The sequence below is a fragment of the Vitis vinifera genome, chromosome 15 (assembly GCF_030704535.1).
Source record: "Vitis vinifera cultivar Pinot Noir 40024 chromosome 15, ASM3070453v1".
NCBI lineage: Eukaryota > Viridiplantae > Streptophyta > Magnoliopsida > Vitales > Vitaceae > Vitis > Vitis vinifera.
The window spans coordinates 12416103-12432338 of record NC_081819.1 but is presented as its reverse complement, the minus strand read 5'-3'; the positions used below and the strand labels follow the sequence as shown (position 1 = coordinate 12432338).

General features: G+C 35.4%; 2 protein-coding genes across 3 annotated transcripts; both read left to right on the top strand.

Annotated features, from left to right (window-relative positions):
* The first annotated feature begins 210 nt into the window (after positions 1-210).
* Positions 211-9503, top strand: LOC100241736 (putative disease resistance protein At1g50180). The gene is made up of 4 exons (XM_019225543.1): positions 211-1283; positions 1337-1542; positions 2436-2542; positions 9372-9503. The coding sequence occupies exons 1-4, from the start codon at positions 211-213 to the stop codon at positions 9501-9503; spliced, it is 1518 nt and encodes a 505-aa protein (XP_019081088.1).
* LOC104881844 (uncharacterized) lies at positions 8515-12012 on the top strand. 2 transcript variants are annotated; one of them, XM_019225462.2, is made up of 2 exons: positions 8515-8831; positions 8941-12012. In XM_019225462.2, the coding sequence occupies exon 2, from the start codon at positions 10530-10532 to the stop codon at positions 11178-11180; it is 651 nt and encodes a 216-aa protein (XP_019081007.1). In that variant the 5' UTR covers positions 8515-8831; positions 8941-10529; the 3' UTR covers positions 11181-12012. The 2 variants fall into 2 exon arrangements, with proteins under 2 accessions (XP_019081007.1, XP_019081006.1); XM_019225461.2 differs by having other exon boundaries at positions 8521-8831; positions 8933-12012.
* The last annotated feature ends 4224 nt before the right edge of the window (positions 12013-16236 follow it).

Below are 16236 nucleotides of genomic sequence, written 5' to 3'. Positions count from 1 at the left end.
GATGGTAATTTGCTAAGAAAAAATTTTAAAGCAAAAATCTGGTACCACACCGAATTTTCAATTTTTGTGTCACGTAGGGGAAGTTGCGATGTGGGACTATACGTGATAAACAAACACACACAAACATTAGCGAATAAGTCTTCTTCTCAAGTTCATCCTTTGACCATGGAGAGATTTTATTTTCTTCTTCTTGGTAGAAGAGTAGCAAAAATGGCAGAGAGCAGTGTCTCTTATCTAGTACAGAAGCTGTATGACTTGGTTTCACAAGAAGCCTCTCTATTCGGGGCAGTAGAAGGGGAGGTGAGGCAGCTTCGTGACGAGCTGGAGTGGATCCGACTCTCCCTGGAATATGCAGATGAAAAGCGCAGATACGATAAAAGGTTCAAGCTGTGGGTGAATCAGGTCAGAGATGCGGCTTTTGATGCTGAGGATGTCATTGATGAATTCATGTTCAAGGTGGAACGCAAACGGCAGCAGACACTCAATAATCTCAAGTTCCTCAAATTCTTACCCGCATGCCTGGGCCTAGTTGACAAGTTACTGCTGGCACATGAGCTCAGCGATCGTATAACAGAAATCAATACCAAACTTGAGAAGATTTTGGTTAATAGGAAGAGGTACAGCATCGAATATCCCACAGCTTCTGAAGCTGGGAGTTCTTCTGAACCTTGGAGCTACTCCAATCAAATGGTGGCCGCCAGGAAAGAGAAGAGGCTCCCCACTGTTGAAGAAACCGGCGTAGTGGGGATGAAAAATGATGTGGAAGCTGTAAAGGAAAAGCTGTTAGAGGGAGCGATGGAGAGAGTAGTGGTGGCCATCTGGGGGATGGGTGGCCTTGGCAAAACAACTCTTGCTAAGAAAGTTTACAACCACAGTGATGTTCAGAACCACTTTAGCTGTCGTGCTTTGGTGTATGTATCTCAAGAGTATACAATCCGGGAGCTTCTTATGGGGATACCCGCATGCATTCTCCGCCAGAGAGACGAAACTGAAATTAGTAATATGGTTGAGAATGAGTTGGGAAAGAAGGTTTCCGATTACCTCAAGGATAAAAGGAATTTGATAGTGTTGGATGATGTATGGAACACCGATGTTTGGCACAGGTTGAGCCCATATTTTCCTGCGGAATTAAATAAGAGCAGAGTGTTTATCACTACTCGCAGAGAAGATATTGCTGTGGATGCTCATTCAGATTGCTATAAACTTCAACTTTTGGGTGAGGATGAAAGCTGGGAGCTGTTTCTCAACAAAGTAGGGAGTGCAGCAGAACTGACATGGCCAGGGTTAGAATTCAAAAAGGAGATTGTAGCAAAATGCAAAGGTTTACCTCTTGCAGTCGTGGTGCTCGGAGGACTTCTATCACTGAAAGATTCGACACAACACTCATGTCAGAAGTGCTTAAAAGCATGGATTGGCATCTAAGTCAAGGTCCCGACTCCTGTTTGGGAATTCTTGCACTGAGCTATAACGACTTACCCTCTTACTTGAAGCCCTGCTTTCTTTACTGTGGGGTTTTTCCGGAGGACTCAGAAATCAAAGCAAGTAAGTTGATTCGCTTGTGGGTTGCCGAAGGATTTGTACAAAAAAGGGGAAAAGAAACACTGGAAGACGTTGCAGAAGACTGTTGAAAAAATTTGGATACAATGGAGAAAGGAAACACTCTCACACACTCACTTTGATACAATAAAACTCTCTTAGATACAAAATAAGAACAAGAAGAAGAATAACACAAGAAAGGCTCAAACAAGTTCTTGGAACTTTGTCCAAAGACTCTATTTCCTCCCACCTCTAGAAATCTTTTGGGAACTAAATGGAAATAGTCTTGGGATTGATCAAGCCTTTTCACTTTTCTGCATGAGATTTCAAAAAGAAGAAAAGTCATATATATAGCACTCTTAGGGTTGAAAAAAGGTTACAAGGATGAGAAAAAACTCATTGTCTTCCTCAATCTCTTCATCTTTGTAACATTCAAAATTAAATCATATGTTTAATTCACACATTAAACATGATTTAATCTCAAATGTGTAACTCTCTTACACTTAACCTCTTAAGTTTATAAAGTTACAAAGATGAGAAGACTCATTGTCTTCCTCAACCTCTTCATCTTTGTAACATTCAAAATTAAATCATATGTTTAATTCACACATTAAACATGATTTAATCTCAAATGTGTAACTCTCTTACACTTAACCTCTTAAGTTTATAAAGTTACAAAGATGAGAAGACTCATTGTCTTCCTCAACCTTTCAAGTTTTGTAACATTTCAAAACTTAATCATGTGTTTAATTCACACATTAAAAGTGTAACCCTTCTTACACTTTATTTTCCAAAAGTTATTTTCAAAAGTGTAACTCTTCTTACACTTTATTTTTTAACCAACAATATATATATATTTATATAAATATAACAAAGACTACTTAAACGACCTGATCCAGAGAGGCATGATTCAGGTGGCCGATACGAATGCATGGGAGAGGTTGAGCTTGGCAGGAATGTTCGTGAGTATCTGAAAGAGAAGAAGTACTTGGTTACTATGGATGATGTATGAAGCAGGGAAGTTTGGAGTAGCTTGCGCTCATATCTTCCTGAGGCTAAGGATGGGAGCAAAGTATTGATCACCACCCGCAATGAAGAAATTGCTCTGCATGCCACTTCACAGGAGGAAATTGTTGGGACATCTCTCAATTCGGAAGAAGAAATTGCTCAACATGCCAATTCACAAGCACTTATATATAGACTTCGTAGTATGAACGATGATGAGAGTTGGCAGCTCCTTCTCAAGAAAACTTTTGGAAACAGAAGTACATCAGGTATTCTAACTCGAGAGTTAGAAGTATTGGGAAAAAACATTGTGCCAAAATGCAAAGGTTTGCCCCTTGCCATTGTGGTGGTAGGAGGCCTGCTATCCACAAAAGAGAAGACAACATCATCGTGGGAGAAAGTGCTTGCAAGTATAGATTGGCATCTAAGTCAAGATCCTGAATCTTGTATGGGAATTCTTGCTTTAAGTTACAATGACTTGCCCTATTACTTGAAGTCTTGTTTTCTTTATTGTGGAATCTTCCCAGAAGACTCAGAAATCAAAACAAGCAAGTTGATTCAGTTATGATTGGCTGAAGGCTTTATACAAAGGAGGGGAAAAGAACCATTAGAAGACATTGTAGAAGACTATTTATATGAATTGATCCATAGAAGCATGATTCAAGTGGCCGCCAGAAAGATAGATGGAAGGGTGACCTCTTGCCGCATACATGATCTTCTTCGAGACCTTGCCATTTCAGAAGCAAGAGATGCAAGACTTTTTGAGGTACATGAAAACATTGATGTTGCAATTCCTACCAGCGTTCATCGACTCAGCATTCATCAACATCTCATCAACAACAACATTTCTCAACATTTGCATAATTCACGTCTCAGATCTTTAATTTTCTTTACTGAGCCATTTGAAGGAAAAAGTTGGAAATCTTTACAAGAGCTTATTAAATTACTTACTGTTTTGGACTTAGGAAGTATGAATGATAATTATATAGTCCCGGAGGAAATAGGAGAACTTGTCCATTTGAAATTCCTACACATTGGGGGATTCGGGAGAGTAACACTTCCTTCTTCCATTGATAGACTTGTTAATCTCCAAAGTTTTGACTTAGGCTACAATGATTCCTACATACCTCATACAATTTGGAAGTTGCAACAATTGAGACATCTAAATTGTTCTGGTGGTGAGATTTCAAGTCAATTCAAATCAAGTAAGTGTGTGAATGGTTATTTGGGTGTGGAGAAACTCATTAACCTTCAAACATTACGTTTGCTTCCAGGAAGTTGGTTAGAAGGAGATGGATTAGGAAAATTGACCCAACTTAAAAAATAAAAATTATGGGGATGGTTGAATCCACACCTAAAGGAGGGGTTTTTTTTTAGTGTATTGCTAACTTAACTGCTCTTCGGACCTTGAATTTGTCGCATATAGAAAATTTTGAAAAGAAAACATTGTTGAACCATCTCAGATTAAAGCGGTGGAAGAAAGTTATTGAAGAGAAAAGATTGATTCCAGGACTCATGCATTTATCACATCACACCTATCTCTACAAGGTGATCTTAGAGGGAAAGTTGGAGTTGCCAGCGAAAATTGGATTATATCCTCCAAATCTCCTCGAACTCTCTTTAGACCGCTGCGAGCTAAAGAATGATCCAATGTTTATTTTGAAGAAGCTTCCAAAGTTGAAGGTTCTTAGTTATCTCTGGACGCATATGTTGGAAAGAAATTGGTCTGCTCTTCTGGAGGATTCCTTCAACTCCAAAGCTTAGAACTTCGTGGTTTATTCTCATTAGAGGAATTAATATTGGAGGAAGGAGCATTGGCTCATTTGAAGACTTTAGAAATTGAGGATTGTGATCGAATGGAAAAGCTTCCTTTTGGATTGTTACAATTGAAAATTCTCGAAAAAGTGGAGCCAAAATTCATGTTTGATAAATTAATTGAAGAATTTGAAAAGACCAAGGGAGAAGATTAGGACAGAATCCACTGTATCACCTCCAAAAAGAAGAGAGATTATGTTAGTTTGTTTATTTTTATTTTTGTTTTTGTAATTTATGTCCTTTCATAAGCTTAATTTTTCTTTTTTCCATGAAGTTTGTTTCTTTTTATTTTCTTTTGTAATTTATGTGCTCTCATAAGCTTGTCAAGGAATGCCTTTTTTTTTTCTCCTTCTCCTATCAATTATTTATCCCTTTATGAAATTCTAATCAATAAAACGGGATGTTCTACACATGTCTCATTTTTTTTTAATCCTAAACTCATATCTTTTTACTTTTATTTAATGGTCACATATCAAAAGTTTACACAATAACAATAACACTTTCTGTCCCATTGGTTTTTTCTCTTTTCATCTTTTCCACTTTCCATTAAAAAAAAAACTTTTTTTTTAATTTTTTTTTTCTGTGGGTTCATAGAGCTAGACGCTAGGCGAGGGTCAGCTCTGAAAGTTATGGATTGGACCTCATTTTTGCAGTGTTTTAAATAGATATAATTTGTATCGAAATATAAATTTAGCTACCAACACGACCACAATGAAGAATTAATTTAAAGCTTTGATGTTTAGGAGTTAGAAGAAAGCAAATGATATGAACTTTGCTTTGTTTCATTTTGAGGAAAAGGAAGCAACTTCCGATGTTTTGCATCAAAAAAATAATGGAGAAAGGAACAAGGGAATCCATTCTCCCTAATTGTGGAGACAAATCATCTTCCGTTTTTTGGAAGACAAAGGCTTTCTTTGCCTTGTGTTCGAGATGCAGAGGTCCCGATTCATGCATAGGAATTCTAGTTATAAGTTATAATGATTTACCCTATTATTTGAAATCTTGTTTCCTCTACTTGTAGTCTTTTCCTAGAAGACTCCAAAATCAGTGCCAGGAAGTTGATCCACTTATGGATTGCAAAGGGTTTTATATAGACGAGAGGAGAAGAAACTTTGGAAGACATTACCAAAGATGACTCGAATGGATTGATTCATAGAAGTATGATTCATGTGACTAGAAGGAGGTTAGATGTAGTGAGGTCTTGTCACATTCATGATCTTCTTCGAGGTCTTGTCATTTCAAAGTAAAAAATTCAAAGTTATCTAAGGTAGACAAAAACATTAATCCCACTCATCCTATTTTAATTAACGCAATCACGGAGGAAATAAGACGAAGATGAGAGATGTTTACGTTGATCAACGTGATTGTACTAACACTTAAGAATCTATTAAGAATCTACTAATTCAATGAAGCTAATGATGAAACCTCTCAATTTTGATCATATTATAACAAAACCATAAATCGTAAAAGACAAATTAAAATAAAAAGGGATAACTTTATCCTTCAACAAATAAAAAACACCCCATTTCAACTTTCATAAGTCTCAATGATGAGCTTCACTCCTGACATCCTTTGTATGGTACAATAAAATTGATTCATGCTTCATAATCCAAAATTTGTACTTAACGTCTTTTGATTCATGATGAACTTTCCAAAACAATACTTCTCAATCTCTACATAGTTCACAGGTTTGATCTTTGATTAATGTTACATGTGGTTTCGTAGAAACAATTTTATCATTTTTATTAAAAAAAACTTCAAATTACTCACTGTTTTGGACCTAGATGAAGTAAAAAATATTCATACTCTCCCACATGAAATTGGAGAGCTTACCCACTGAAATACTTGTTAATCTGCAAACTTTGGACTTGAATCGTTGTAATATTCGATGCCTCCCCTCTACAATATGGAAATTGCACCAATTGAGACATGTACATGGGAGTTGGAGTCGCTTAAGATTAAGCCAATCTATGATGGATTTGTGTGGGTGGCTGACCAACCTCCAAATATTAGCATTTTGGGTTGATGATAGTGGTAGGTTGGAGGACATTGATTAGAAAGATTGGCCCAGCTTACAACACTGAGCATAAGAGGAAGATTCACCTTTTATCTTTTGCTTTTCATTGTAAAAATAAAAAAATAAAAAAATAAAAAAAATATTCGGCATCTTATTTTCTCTGGAAAGTATTCCAATCTTTTGAGAAAAATTCTCAAATCAGAGACTCCTTTATTTTATTAAATACCTAATGATCCTAATCATATAGTTACTTCATTGTTTCTTTAATGATATATCTAATTCTAATTCTCAAATCAAATACTCCTTTATTTGATTAAATACCTAATGATCCTAATCATATAATCACTTCATTGTTTCTTTAATGATATGCCTAATTCTAATTCTCAACCTACTGTCTTAAACAAAATTTTAACCCATTTACAAGGTTCTTAATTTCCCATGAAATAATATTAGCTTATTCATCATATTCTTGATTTTTCATGTAACAAAATCCTCCCCTGTAAATGTAATAATCAACTTTCAGTTGCCTTTAGTACTAATTAACATTTCTATTTTCTCTAACCTTTTTTTTTTTTCCATCCCCAGTCTTCCCTCTGTCTTGAACTTTGATTTTAACATAATGCAATAATTCTCATGGAATAAACTATTAAAGAGACTATTTTTTTACAATACCCACTATAGTGTTTCGTTTTCAAAATTTTTAATTCTCTAAAAAAAAAAAATCATAATTGAATAATGGGGTCTACTTTCACTTTTATTAACTTTCCTTGTTTTTGCACTTCTTCATCTAAAGTCATCCTTGACCCCATATTGTAAATAGTTTTTGTTTTTCAAAACATAAAACAATTTTCAAGTGTTTAATAGATTAGTAATAAAAATATTGTTTTTTTCAAGATTTATTTAAAAATAGATTAATTTTTAAAATAAGTTTTAGATATTTTTCATTATTAATTTTTCATAAAATGTTTAAAATAACAATTGAAAAAATGAAAGTTATTTTTAGAAACATTTATATCATATATATAAATATACAGTAACATCATAATAAATTAAGAAAATTGATTTGCATATTTTAGTCCTCGAATAAAATCTGTTTCTAAAAATAATTGAATATTATATGTACAAATGAGAATCGTTTTTAAAATTATTACTACACAAATCCTATTTTTTCTCTATAATATTTCCACATGAAATTGTCCAAAAAGACCAAAGGTAAAGACTTACTTTCAAGAAAATTTTAAGATATTGAAGCTATATTTACAAAAGATGTGATTTAAATAATTAAAAGTATATAATAAATTTATATGAGATGAAAATATAGATAAATAAATAAGACTATGATATAAAAAAAAATGAAATCAAAGTACAAATTAATAAAATTGAAAGTGTAAATTATATACCGATTAATTTCAAACATATATGTGTATTGTTATTTAATTTTTATTTTATTTTATATAGTTATACATGAAATTGTTGGGAAAAAGACAATCATCAATTTATACAACATCAAAATACAACTAAGTTTAGCATACATTAAGTTGTTGGGAATTAAAAAGACAACTATGGGCCTGATTGGTATCACGTGGGTTCTACGTGTGCAGGCCATGCATAGCATTCATGGCACTGGCAATGAGTCTATTTCATGTCACGTGGACGAAAACAGTGTTTCGTTTTCAAAATTTTTAATTCTCTAAAAAAAAAAAAATATCATAATTGAATAATGGGGTATACTTTCACTTTTATTAACTTTCCTTGTTTTTGCACTTCTTCATCTAAAGTCATCCTTGACCCCATATTGTAAATAGTTTTTGTTTTTCAAAACATAAAACAATTTTTAAGTGTTTAATAGATTAGCAATAAAAATATATTCTTTTGAAGATTTATTTAAAAATATATTAATTTATAAAATAAGTGTAGACCCTGTTAACAGGGCATGGTTCATTTTTTCTTCGTTTCTACAGGCTATCTTATCAGGTGTCACTACCCAGAGAGCCACATGTCACTTCACGGGTGGCCATTAGGGAATCAGCATTGCTTTTTGGGAGACGAATACGAGGATGACACGTGGAAGGAACATTCTGGAAGGAGGTTTTTTTTGGCATTGCAGACCGTTATGAGGAGCGGATGAGAGAGAGGACATTCTGGTAGAGGGAGGGGTGTTTTTGGGAGGTTGGCTGAGAGATTTTCAGGGGGGATTCTTTCTTGAGGAGCAAGTCTGGTAGTGAAAGGGGGCGGACGGGAGTAAGAAAAAAAACAGAGAGTGACTTGAGAGGGATAGAGGGAGAGCTGGAAGGACGTGTTTGTTTGAAGATATTTGTGAGTGGGGTTCTCTAGCTGGAGAGGGAGGCAAGCTACCGGAGGGAGAGTTCTTGGGAGTTGCTGAGTTTGGAGAAGATCTTTTCTTGGGATAATAGCTGAAGAAGGAGGAGTGGAAGAAAATCACACCGTGGATTACCAGGTAAAGCCATCTCGAGCTTGATATGTTTTCGTTTCTTGATGTTCTGCTTCATTCTTTGTTGATTTCCGTGTATTCGTTTGTTGTTTGTTGTGGACATCAAGGGCCACAGGTTGCTTTGGTTGAACATGGTTATTGCGCACGAAATGCTCTGTTTTGTCTCTCATTGATACTTTATATTCTCCTCTGTAAATAGACGTATTCCTCTTCGGGTTTGACTTTTGATAGTTGTATTGTGAACTTTCAGCTTGTCCCACATTTGCCTCACACCCGTTTATCATTCATGTAATGAGGTTTTGACTAATAATTCCTGGAGTCTCTCATTTTCACTCTGTTTTCTTTTTCCTTTTTAACTTTTTCATTTTCTATACTCCTCTGCTCATGTGGACTTCCATTTGTGAAAATACCTTGATCTGTGTATCATCTTTTGGTGGAATATTGCCTGCTTCTGACCCGTGGATGACCGTTACATGAAATCATTGGACTGATGAGGGCATGGAAAACAACCAGCCATTGTTTTCAGTCTCTAAGTTTGTTTCACAGGTGGAGATGCCCTTGACAGTGCCAAAGCGGTTAACAATCCCTATAGTTGAGGGGGAAAATGGTCCCCGGGCATATGCTGTAGCCAGTGCTTCATTGGCTCTTGTTCTTCTTGCATTTTTGTGGAATTCCTAAGACGATGTGGGTTCTCAAGGCATGAACGCCGCATATCTTGTTGGTGTTACAGTTGGTTGTAATCTTGGCATTCTTGCATATCGTTATACTGTATCTGATCAGCCACCTCAGAGGTTCTTAATTCTGTGGGTTTTGGGAGGATTTATAATGAGTATCATCTGGTTCTACATAATTAAAAGTGAGCTTGTAGCTCTGTTTGTGGAATTTGGTGTTATTTTTGGGGTTAATCCATCTCTCCTTGGATTAACTATATTGGCACGGGGTAACTCAATGGGTGATTTGATGTCAAATGTTGCACTGGCGATGAATGGTGGGGGTGGTGTGCAGATTGCCTTGTCTAGGTGCTATGCGGGTCCTATGTTCAACACTCTCATTGGTTTGAGGGTCTTGATGCTGCTAGGAGTATGTTCAAAGAGACCTGGTCCATACATAGTTCCACAAGACAGTAGCCTGTTTTATACTTTGGGCTTTTCTCATGTCAGGACTAATTTGGGCATTTGTGGTATTACCTTGGAACGACACGCGTCCTAGCAAGACATTAGGCATAGGCCTTATAACTCTCTATCTGATATTTCTCACTGTTAGAGTGAGCACCGCTATGGAGTTAATATAAATTGCTGGTCTAAGTTGATCATAATTAAAAGGAGCGAACCTCGTTGATTTATTAACACTTGAAGATAGAGTTGCTGGTCAGCCTGGATTTGGATTTGGATTCAGATTTCTCCAAGTGGCAGTAACCTTCTTAACCTAGGGAGATTATTATATGGATGGGTTCACTGGTCAGTTTGACATTGTTTCTCAGGAGGGCATACCCACTTCGACTTCAGTGGTGCAGCCTTCGGTCGCATGGCTGTGGCCGGCAACAACAACCAGCTCAGGGATTGAGGCGAGGTCTCCGTCATTTTCCGCCAGATTCCATGCAAATACCCAGGGAAGAACATAGCCTTTCATGTGAACAAGAGATTAACTGATTACTGGTTGTCACTTCTAGTGGAGTTTGAAGATGGAGACTGTGATGTTAGGTCCATGCATATAAGAAAAGCAAGTTCAACTGACCGGCTAACAGATCCCGTGTTGGATCATGAAGACAGCTTGCAGGTCCAACTAGGGGCATCCTATAATTCAGTTTTTTTTAATGGAGATAAGATGTCAGTCAGGTCACTTTTAGAAGAGGAACTTAATGAGAAATTAAGCTTTCTTGGAGGATTGGCTGCTGCTTTCAGAGACCAAGTTCACACTGATATTGAAGTCAAGCCAGGCCACAATGGACCTTCTCTATTTGCACATAGAGCATTATTGGCAGCAAGGTCAGAGATCTTCAAGAACATGCTCGACACAGATGGATGCAAAGTTGCACCACGTAATGCCATAACACTCCCGGAATTAAACCATGAAGAGCTTGACTCTCTCCTTGAGTTCCTCTACAGTGGAGCCATGACCGCAGGGCAAGCTTATGAAGCAATGAACAATGCTGGGTACCCGGATTCTGACATGATTGTTATCCAACGACAACAGTGTACCCTCCCTACTCTGCACCAGCCCAACCAACAAATGTCTCTCCTCCAGAGACGCTCCCAAGCAGCATGCCAATGCAAATACCCTTTTCTGGAATTTCTCAACCAAGAGCCAGCCGTGTTGATACCTTGCCCTATGGGTACGGTGCCGCTGGTAGACTAGTTCCACAGCAGCCTCCACCCCAGCATATCAAGGGAACTTTTGGCACACAGCCTGGTGATGCATATGCAACTGTTGGACCTCACCCTACACTCCACCCTGGAAATGCATATATCATTATGACCGGAAGCAAGATTCAAGGGATATTAACTTCAAAGGATATTCTTATGCGAGCGTTTAGGTTGTGGACATTGGGTATTAGATGCAATGCTGAACAGAGATGTTGTTTCTTGGACCCTTTGACTGTTGCATATGTGAAGGTTGGAAACAAGGAGGCTACTATTGGAACATTGGGAATGCAACAAACTCTACATTTGCCGTTCTTGGACTATCCGGTGCAATAGGCTACATGCAAGTGTCAAAATGGTGAGGAAGACAAAATCTGACCGTGGGACCCACTATCTTTCTCTCATGAGATGCATGGCCACCTTTGGTGAGCCCTTCTTGAAACAAGTGGATATTTCATTTCTTAACTTCTCCATTTCTACTTCCAAAAATTGATTTTAAAAAATCTGATTTTCAAGTAGTTTTCTTTTACTCCTTAACCTTTTCATTATTTTATTTTATTATTTCATTTATCATTTTATTTTAATTCATTTTACTTATTTTTTTTTTTTTTTGTAATCTTAATGTCAATAAAATCTCTTTTTAATAAAATTTGCTTCCACTTTCTATTCGGCAAACAATTTTCAAGTCTTTCATGATCTTTTAAAATGTTTTAAAAATAAGCAAGAATTGAATTTTGTAATTCCAAATAATTGAATTTATGAAATTAATTCATACAAAATAAAACGGGCTTTGGTGAGAGCCCCACATACATGATTTTGATGATTGATTAATTGATTTGATTATCATACATGATTGATTTATTTTGCTTTATGACATGCATGAGATTATTCTTTAATTGTGTACTAACCCTCTTTCTTGATAGCGCATTGATCGTTTGATGCCAAGGTATGCCCCGTTCTCACTTCGGTCGTTTTTTATTGAGTGTTTTGATTCTCATATGTGCATGATCACCTTGAGTATTCATTGATTTCCATATCAATTGTCACATCAACTTCATTTTATTAGTAGAGACTCGACTTTAGGGACTTAAAGGGGTGCTACGGTCTTTACCGTACCTTTCCGATGAGTAACCTAACCTCCGAACCCGATCCGGTTTTTCACAAACCACCTTTTCAAAATAAGGAGTCACACTTAGGGTTTTCTTTTTTATTTTGTTTACCCTTTAAAAATAAAACAAAAATAAGTGACGACTCCAAGTCATTTTCTAAAGATAAAATCATTTTTTTTAAAATAAAAATTGAGCTCGTCATCGAGTGGAAACGCATGAGCCGAAATGCGGGGTCCACAATAAGTTTTAGATATTTTTAGTTATTAAATTTTCATAAAATGTTTAAAATAACAAATGAAAAAATGAAAATTATTTTTAAAAACTTTTATATTATATATATAAATATATAGTAACATCATAATAAATTAAGAAAATTGATTTGCATATTTTAGTCATCGAATAAAATCTGTTTCTAAAAATTATTGAATATTATTTGTACAAAGGAGAATCGTTTTTAAAATTATTACCAAATAAATCCTATTTTTTCTCTATAATCTTTCTACATTAAATTGTCCAAAAAGACCAAAGGTAAAGACTTTCTTTCAAGTTTTACTTTTAGGAAAATTTTAAGATATTGAAGCTATATTTACAAAAGATGTGATTTAAATAATTAAAAGTGTATAATAAAATTTATACGAGATGAAAATATAGATAAATAAATAAGACCATGACATAAAAAAATGAAATCAAAGTACAAATTAATAAAATTGAAAGTGTAAATTATATAATGTTATTTAATTTTTATTTTAATTATTTTATTTAGTTATACATGAAGTTGTTGGGAAAAGACAATCATCAATTTATACATCAAAACACAACTACGTTTAGTATACATGAAGTTGTTGGGGATTAAAAAGACAACTATGGGCCTGATTGGTATCACGTGGGTTCTACGTGTGCGGGCCATGCACAGCCTTTATGGCACTGCCCATGAGTCTCGAGCTCCGAGCCTCCTATGCTGGAGTTTTGGGTCAAAATGACCCATTAAAAAAAAAAAAAATTGTAACATCTAATCACGTTTTGAGTTGAAATTGACCTCTTTGATGCCACACACATCATATCATTAAAAAATATTTTTTTTATTCATTTTAGTTAAAGCCGCAGTTGGCAACTATGACTTTATTTTTGAACTAAAACTGTAGTTGCCAATTGAGGCTTTACTTAATTTTTTTTTTAAATTTTAAAATTTAATTAAAAATTATTAAATTACAATTTATGATTGAAATTTAAAAAATATACTTAAATAATAAATTATTTCTATTTAAATTTAAAAATCTAGTATTACTTCAATAAACATAAATTGATAAATAAAAGATATTATAAATGAATATTTTATTTATTAATAAATTAATAATCTTAAAATAATAAACTTATATAATATATAAATAATATATAAAATTGTATAATTTATTAATTTAAGATATTTAATTTATTGTTTTTTAAGATATTAATTTATTTGTATTATAATAAATTTATCTTTATCGAAATAATAGTATACTTTTAAGTCGTAGTTGATAACTGAGATTTCAATTATAATTTATTTTTTTTATTTTTAAATTTAATTAAAAACTATTAAATTACAATTTATGATTGAAATTTAAAAAATATACTTAAATAATAAATTATTTATATTTAAAATTAAAAATCTAGTTGTAGACCCCTTTGAAGAGCCAGGGGTGTTTAGTTTTTTTATATAGCATTAGAGGAGTTGGCAGCACCCGAGAACTGAAGGGGGAGGAGAGAAAAAGGGTGTAGGCTGGAGCTTGAAAGCAAGCTAGGGAGGAGGAGGATAGGATTTTCTGGTTCATTTCTACTAGAGAGGAGCTTTACCAAGCGCAGGTATGGCCGATTTTTTAGTTCATTTTTTTCCTATCGTATTGTCTTTTCATGTGTTTTTTTGTTTGTTTAACTTTCATCCGCTGTTTGGAAGTGTTTGCCCTGCTAATATCTCATTCTTTTGGGCTCCATTTGAGGTTATCATGTACATGGTTTCACATGGATTGATTTAATCTTCTCTCTCACTACCTGTGACTGTGCTCCAAATCCATTCCCCTCACTTTTGCATGGCTTTTGCATGGCCACTTTCATACCCATCTCTCATGCTAATACTCATCATCCACCTCCCATTCATGCGCATGGCCGTCCTTATCACCTTTCCGTCTCTTTAATGCCCAGCTCATCTATCCTTTTCCTCACCACCCTACCTTCATAAGTTCATGCCCATTGATCATCCCTTCATATTAATGTTATACCCACAGTTACCACCCTAACATATTCAGTGCCATGTAGCGTCCATCCCACTTCATGCACACCATACCCGTTTCCTTCACACCCATTTTCTTCTTCTTGTCACCTTTCCCTCTCACCACTCGGCATCTATTCACTCACATGCATGAAAAACTTGCTTGACTACCCCCCCTGCAACATCCACGTGAATACCCATTTTTCCATATCTATCTCCGTGAAAATCCCGCTCCTCACCACCTCTCGATGCCAAGGTTCCGGTCGCTCCATGTGCACCCAGCGTCAGCCTCGTCGTCCACCGGCGCCGGGTTCGATTCCTCCACACGGCTCGCCTGCTATGGGAGCTCTGCGGCGGCGACGTCGAGGATGCTATCAGCAAATGAGCTCTTCCTCAACGGCCAGATTCCGGCCGACAAAGCTCTCCACGCTCCCACGAAGGCTGTAGCAGCAAGCTCTCCACCGACACCAGGCCGCTGTAGTTGGGCATGTCCGAGGTGGCGCGGGAGGTTGGCAGCTTGGACCAACTCCGAGGACCTCCGGCGACGCCTCTCTCACCTCCGCTTTCTCCGTCCTAGTCTTCCTGAGGTGAAGAAGAAGAGCACGTGGCTGAAAGGCCCAAAGAGAATATGAGTATGGATTTGGATTTTAGTGGGTTGGATCCAAAAGAGAAGCCCAAGTTTGTGAAGGCTTTAATTGCCTTGGGCTTGCCCATTGATATCTTTGGACTTGGGCTTGAATAGGGGCACTAGGCCCAAGTTGGTGATGGATTATTGTATTAGACTTGCCCAATGAAGACATTGGACTTGGGCTTGAGTTGGAGCCCAGGCCCAGTTCGTGTGGATGATAGGCTCTATGCCAATCCCTCAAAAATCCTAGGTTTAATTTAATACTTCAAAATACTTGTTTAAATCATATTTTCATAAATCAAATCATTATCCTGTATTTATTATTTATTCAAAGTCCAAGCTATCAAAAAAAAATCATCACATGTCTTAATTTAATTCTTCAAATACTCTTTTAAACCTTATGTTCATCAACTAGAATTATTATCCTATATTCACCTATCTATCCATGCCAATCCCTCAAAAATCCTAAGTTTTAATTTAATACTTCAAAATACTTGTTTAAATCATATTTTTATAAATCAAATCATTATCCCTTATTTATTATTTATTCAAAGTCCAAGCTATCAAAAAAAATCATCATATGTCTTAATTTAATTCTTCAAATACTCTTTTAAATCTCATATTTATCAACTAGTATTATTATCTTATATTCTCCTATCTATCTATGCCAATCCTTAAAAAAATCCTAAGTTTTGATTTAATTCTTCAAATACTTGCTTAAATCATATTTTCATAATTCGAATTATTATTCCCGTATTTATTATTTATTCAAAGTCCAATCTATAAAAGAAAATCAAGATCACATGTTCTAATTTAATTCTTCAAAAACTCTTTTAAATCTCATATTTATCAACTAGAATTATTATCTTATATTCTCCTATCTATCTATGTCAATCCTTCAAAAATCCTAAGTTTTAATTTAATTCTTCAAATACTTGTTTAAATCTTATTTTCATAAATCGAATCATCATCCCGTATTATTAGTTGTTCGAATTCTAATCCCTTAAGAAGATCCCATGCCGTAATTCAATTCTTCAAATACTCGTTTAAACCTTATGTTCATCAATGAGAA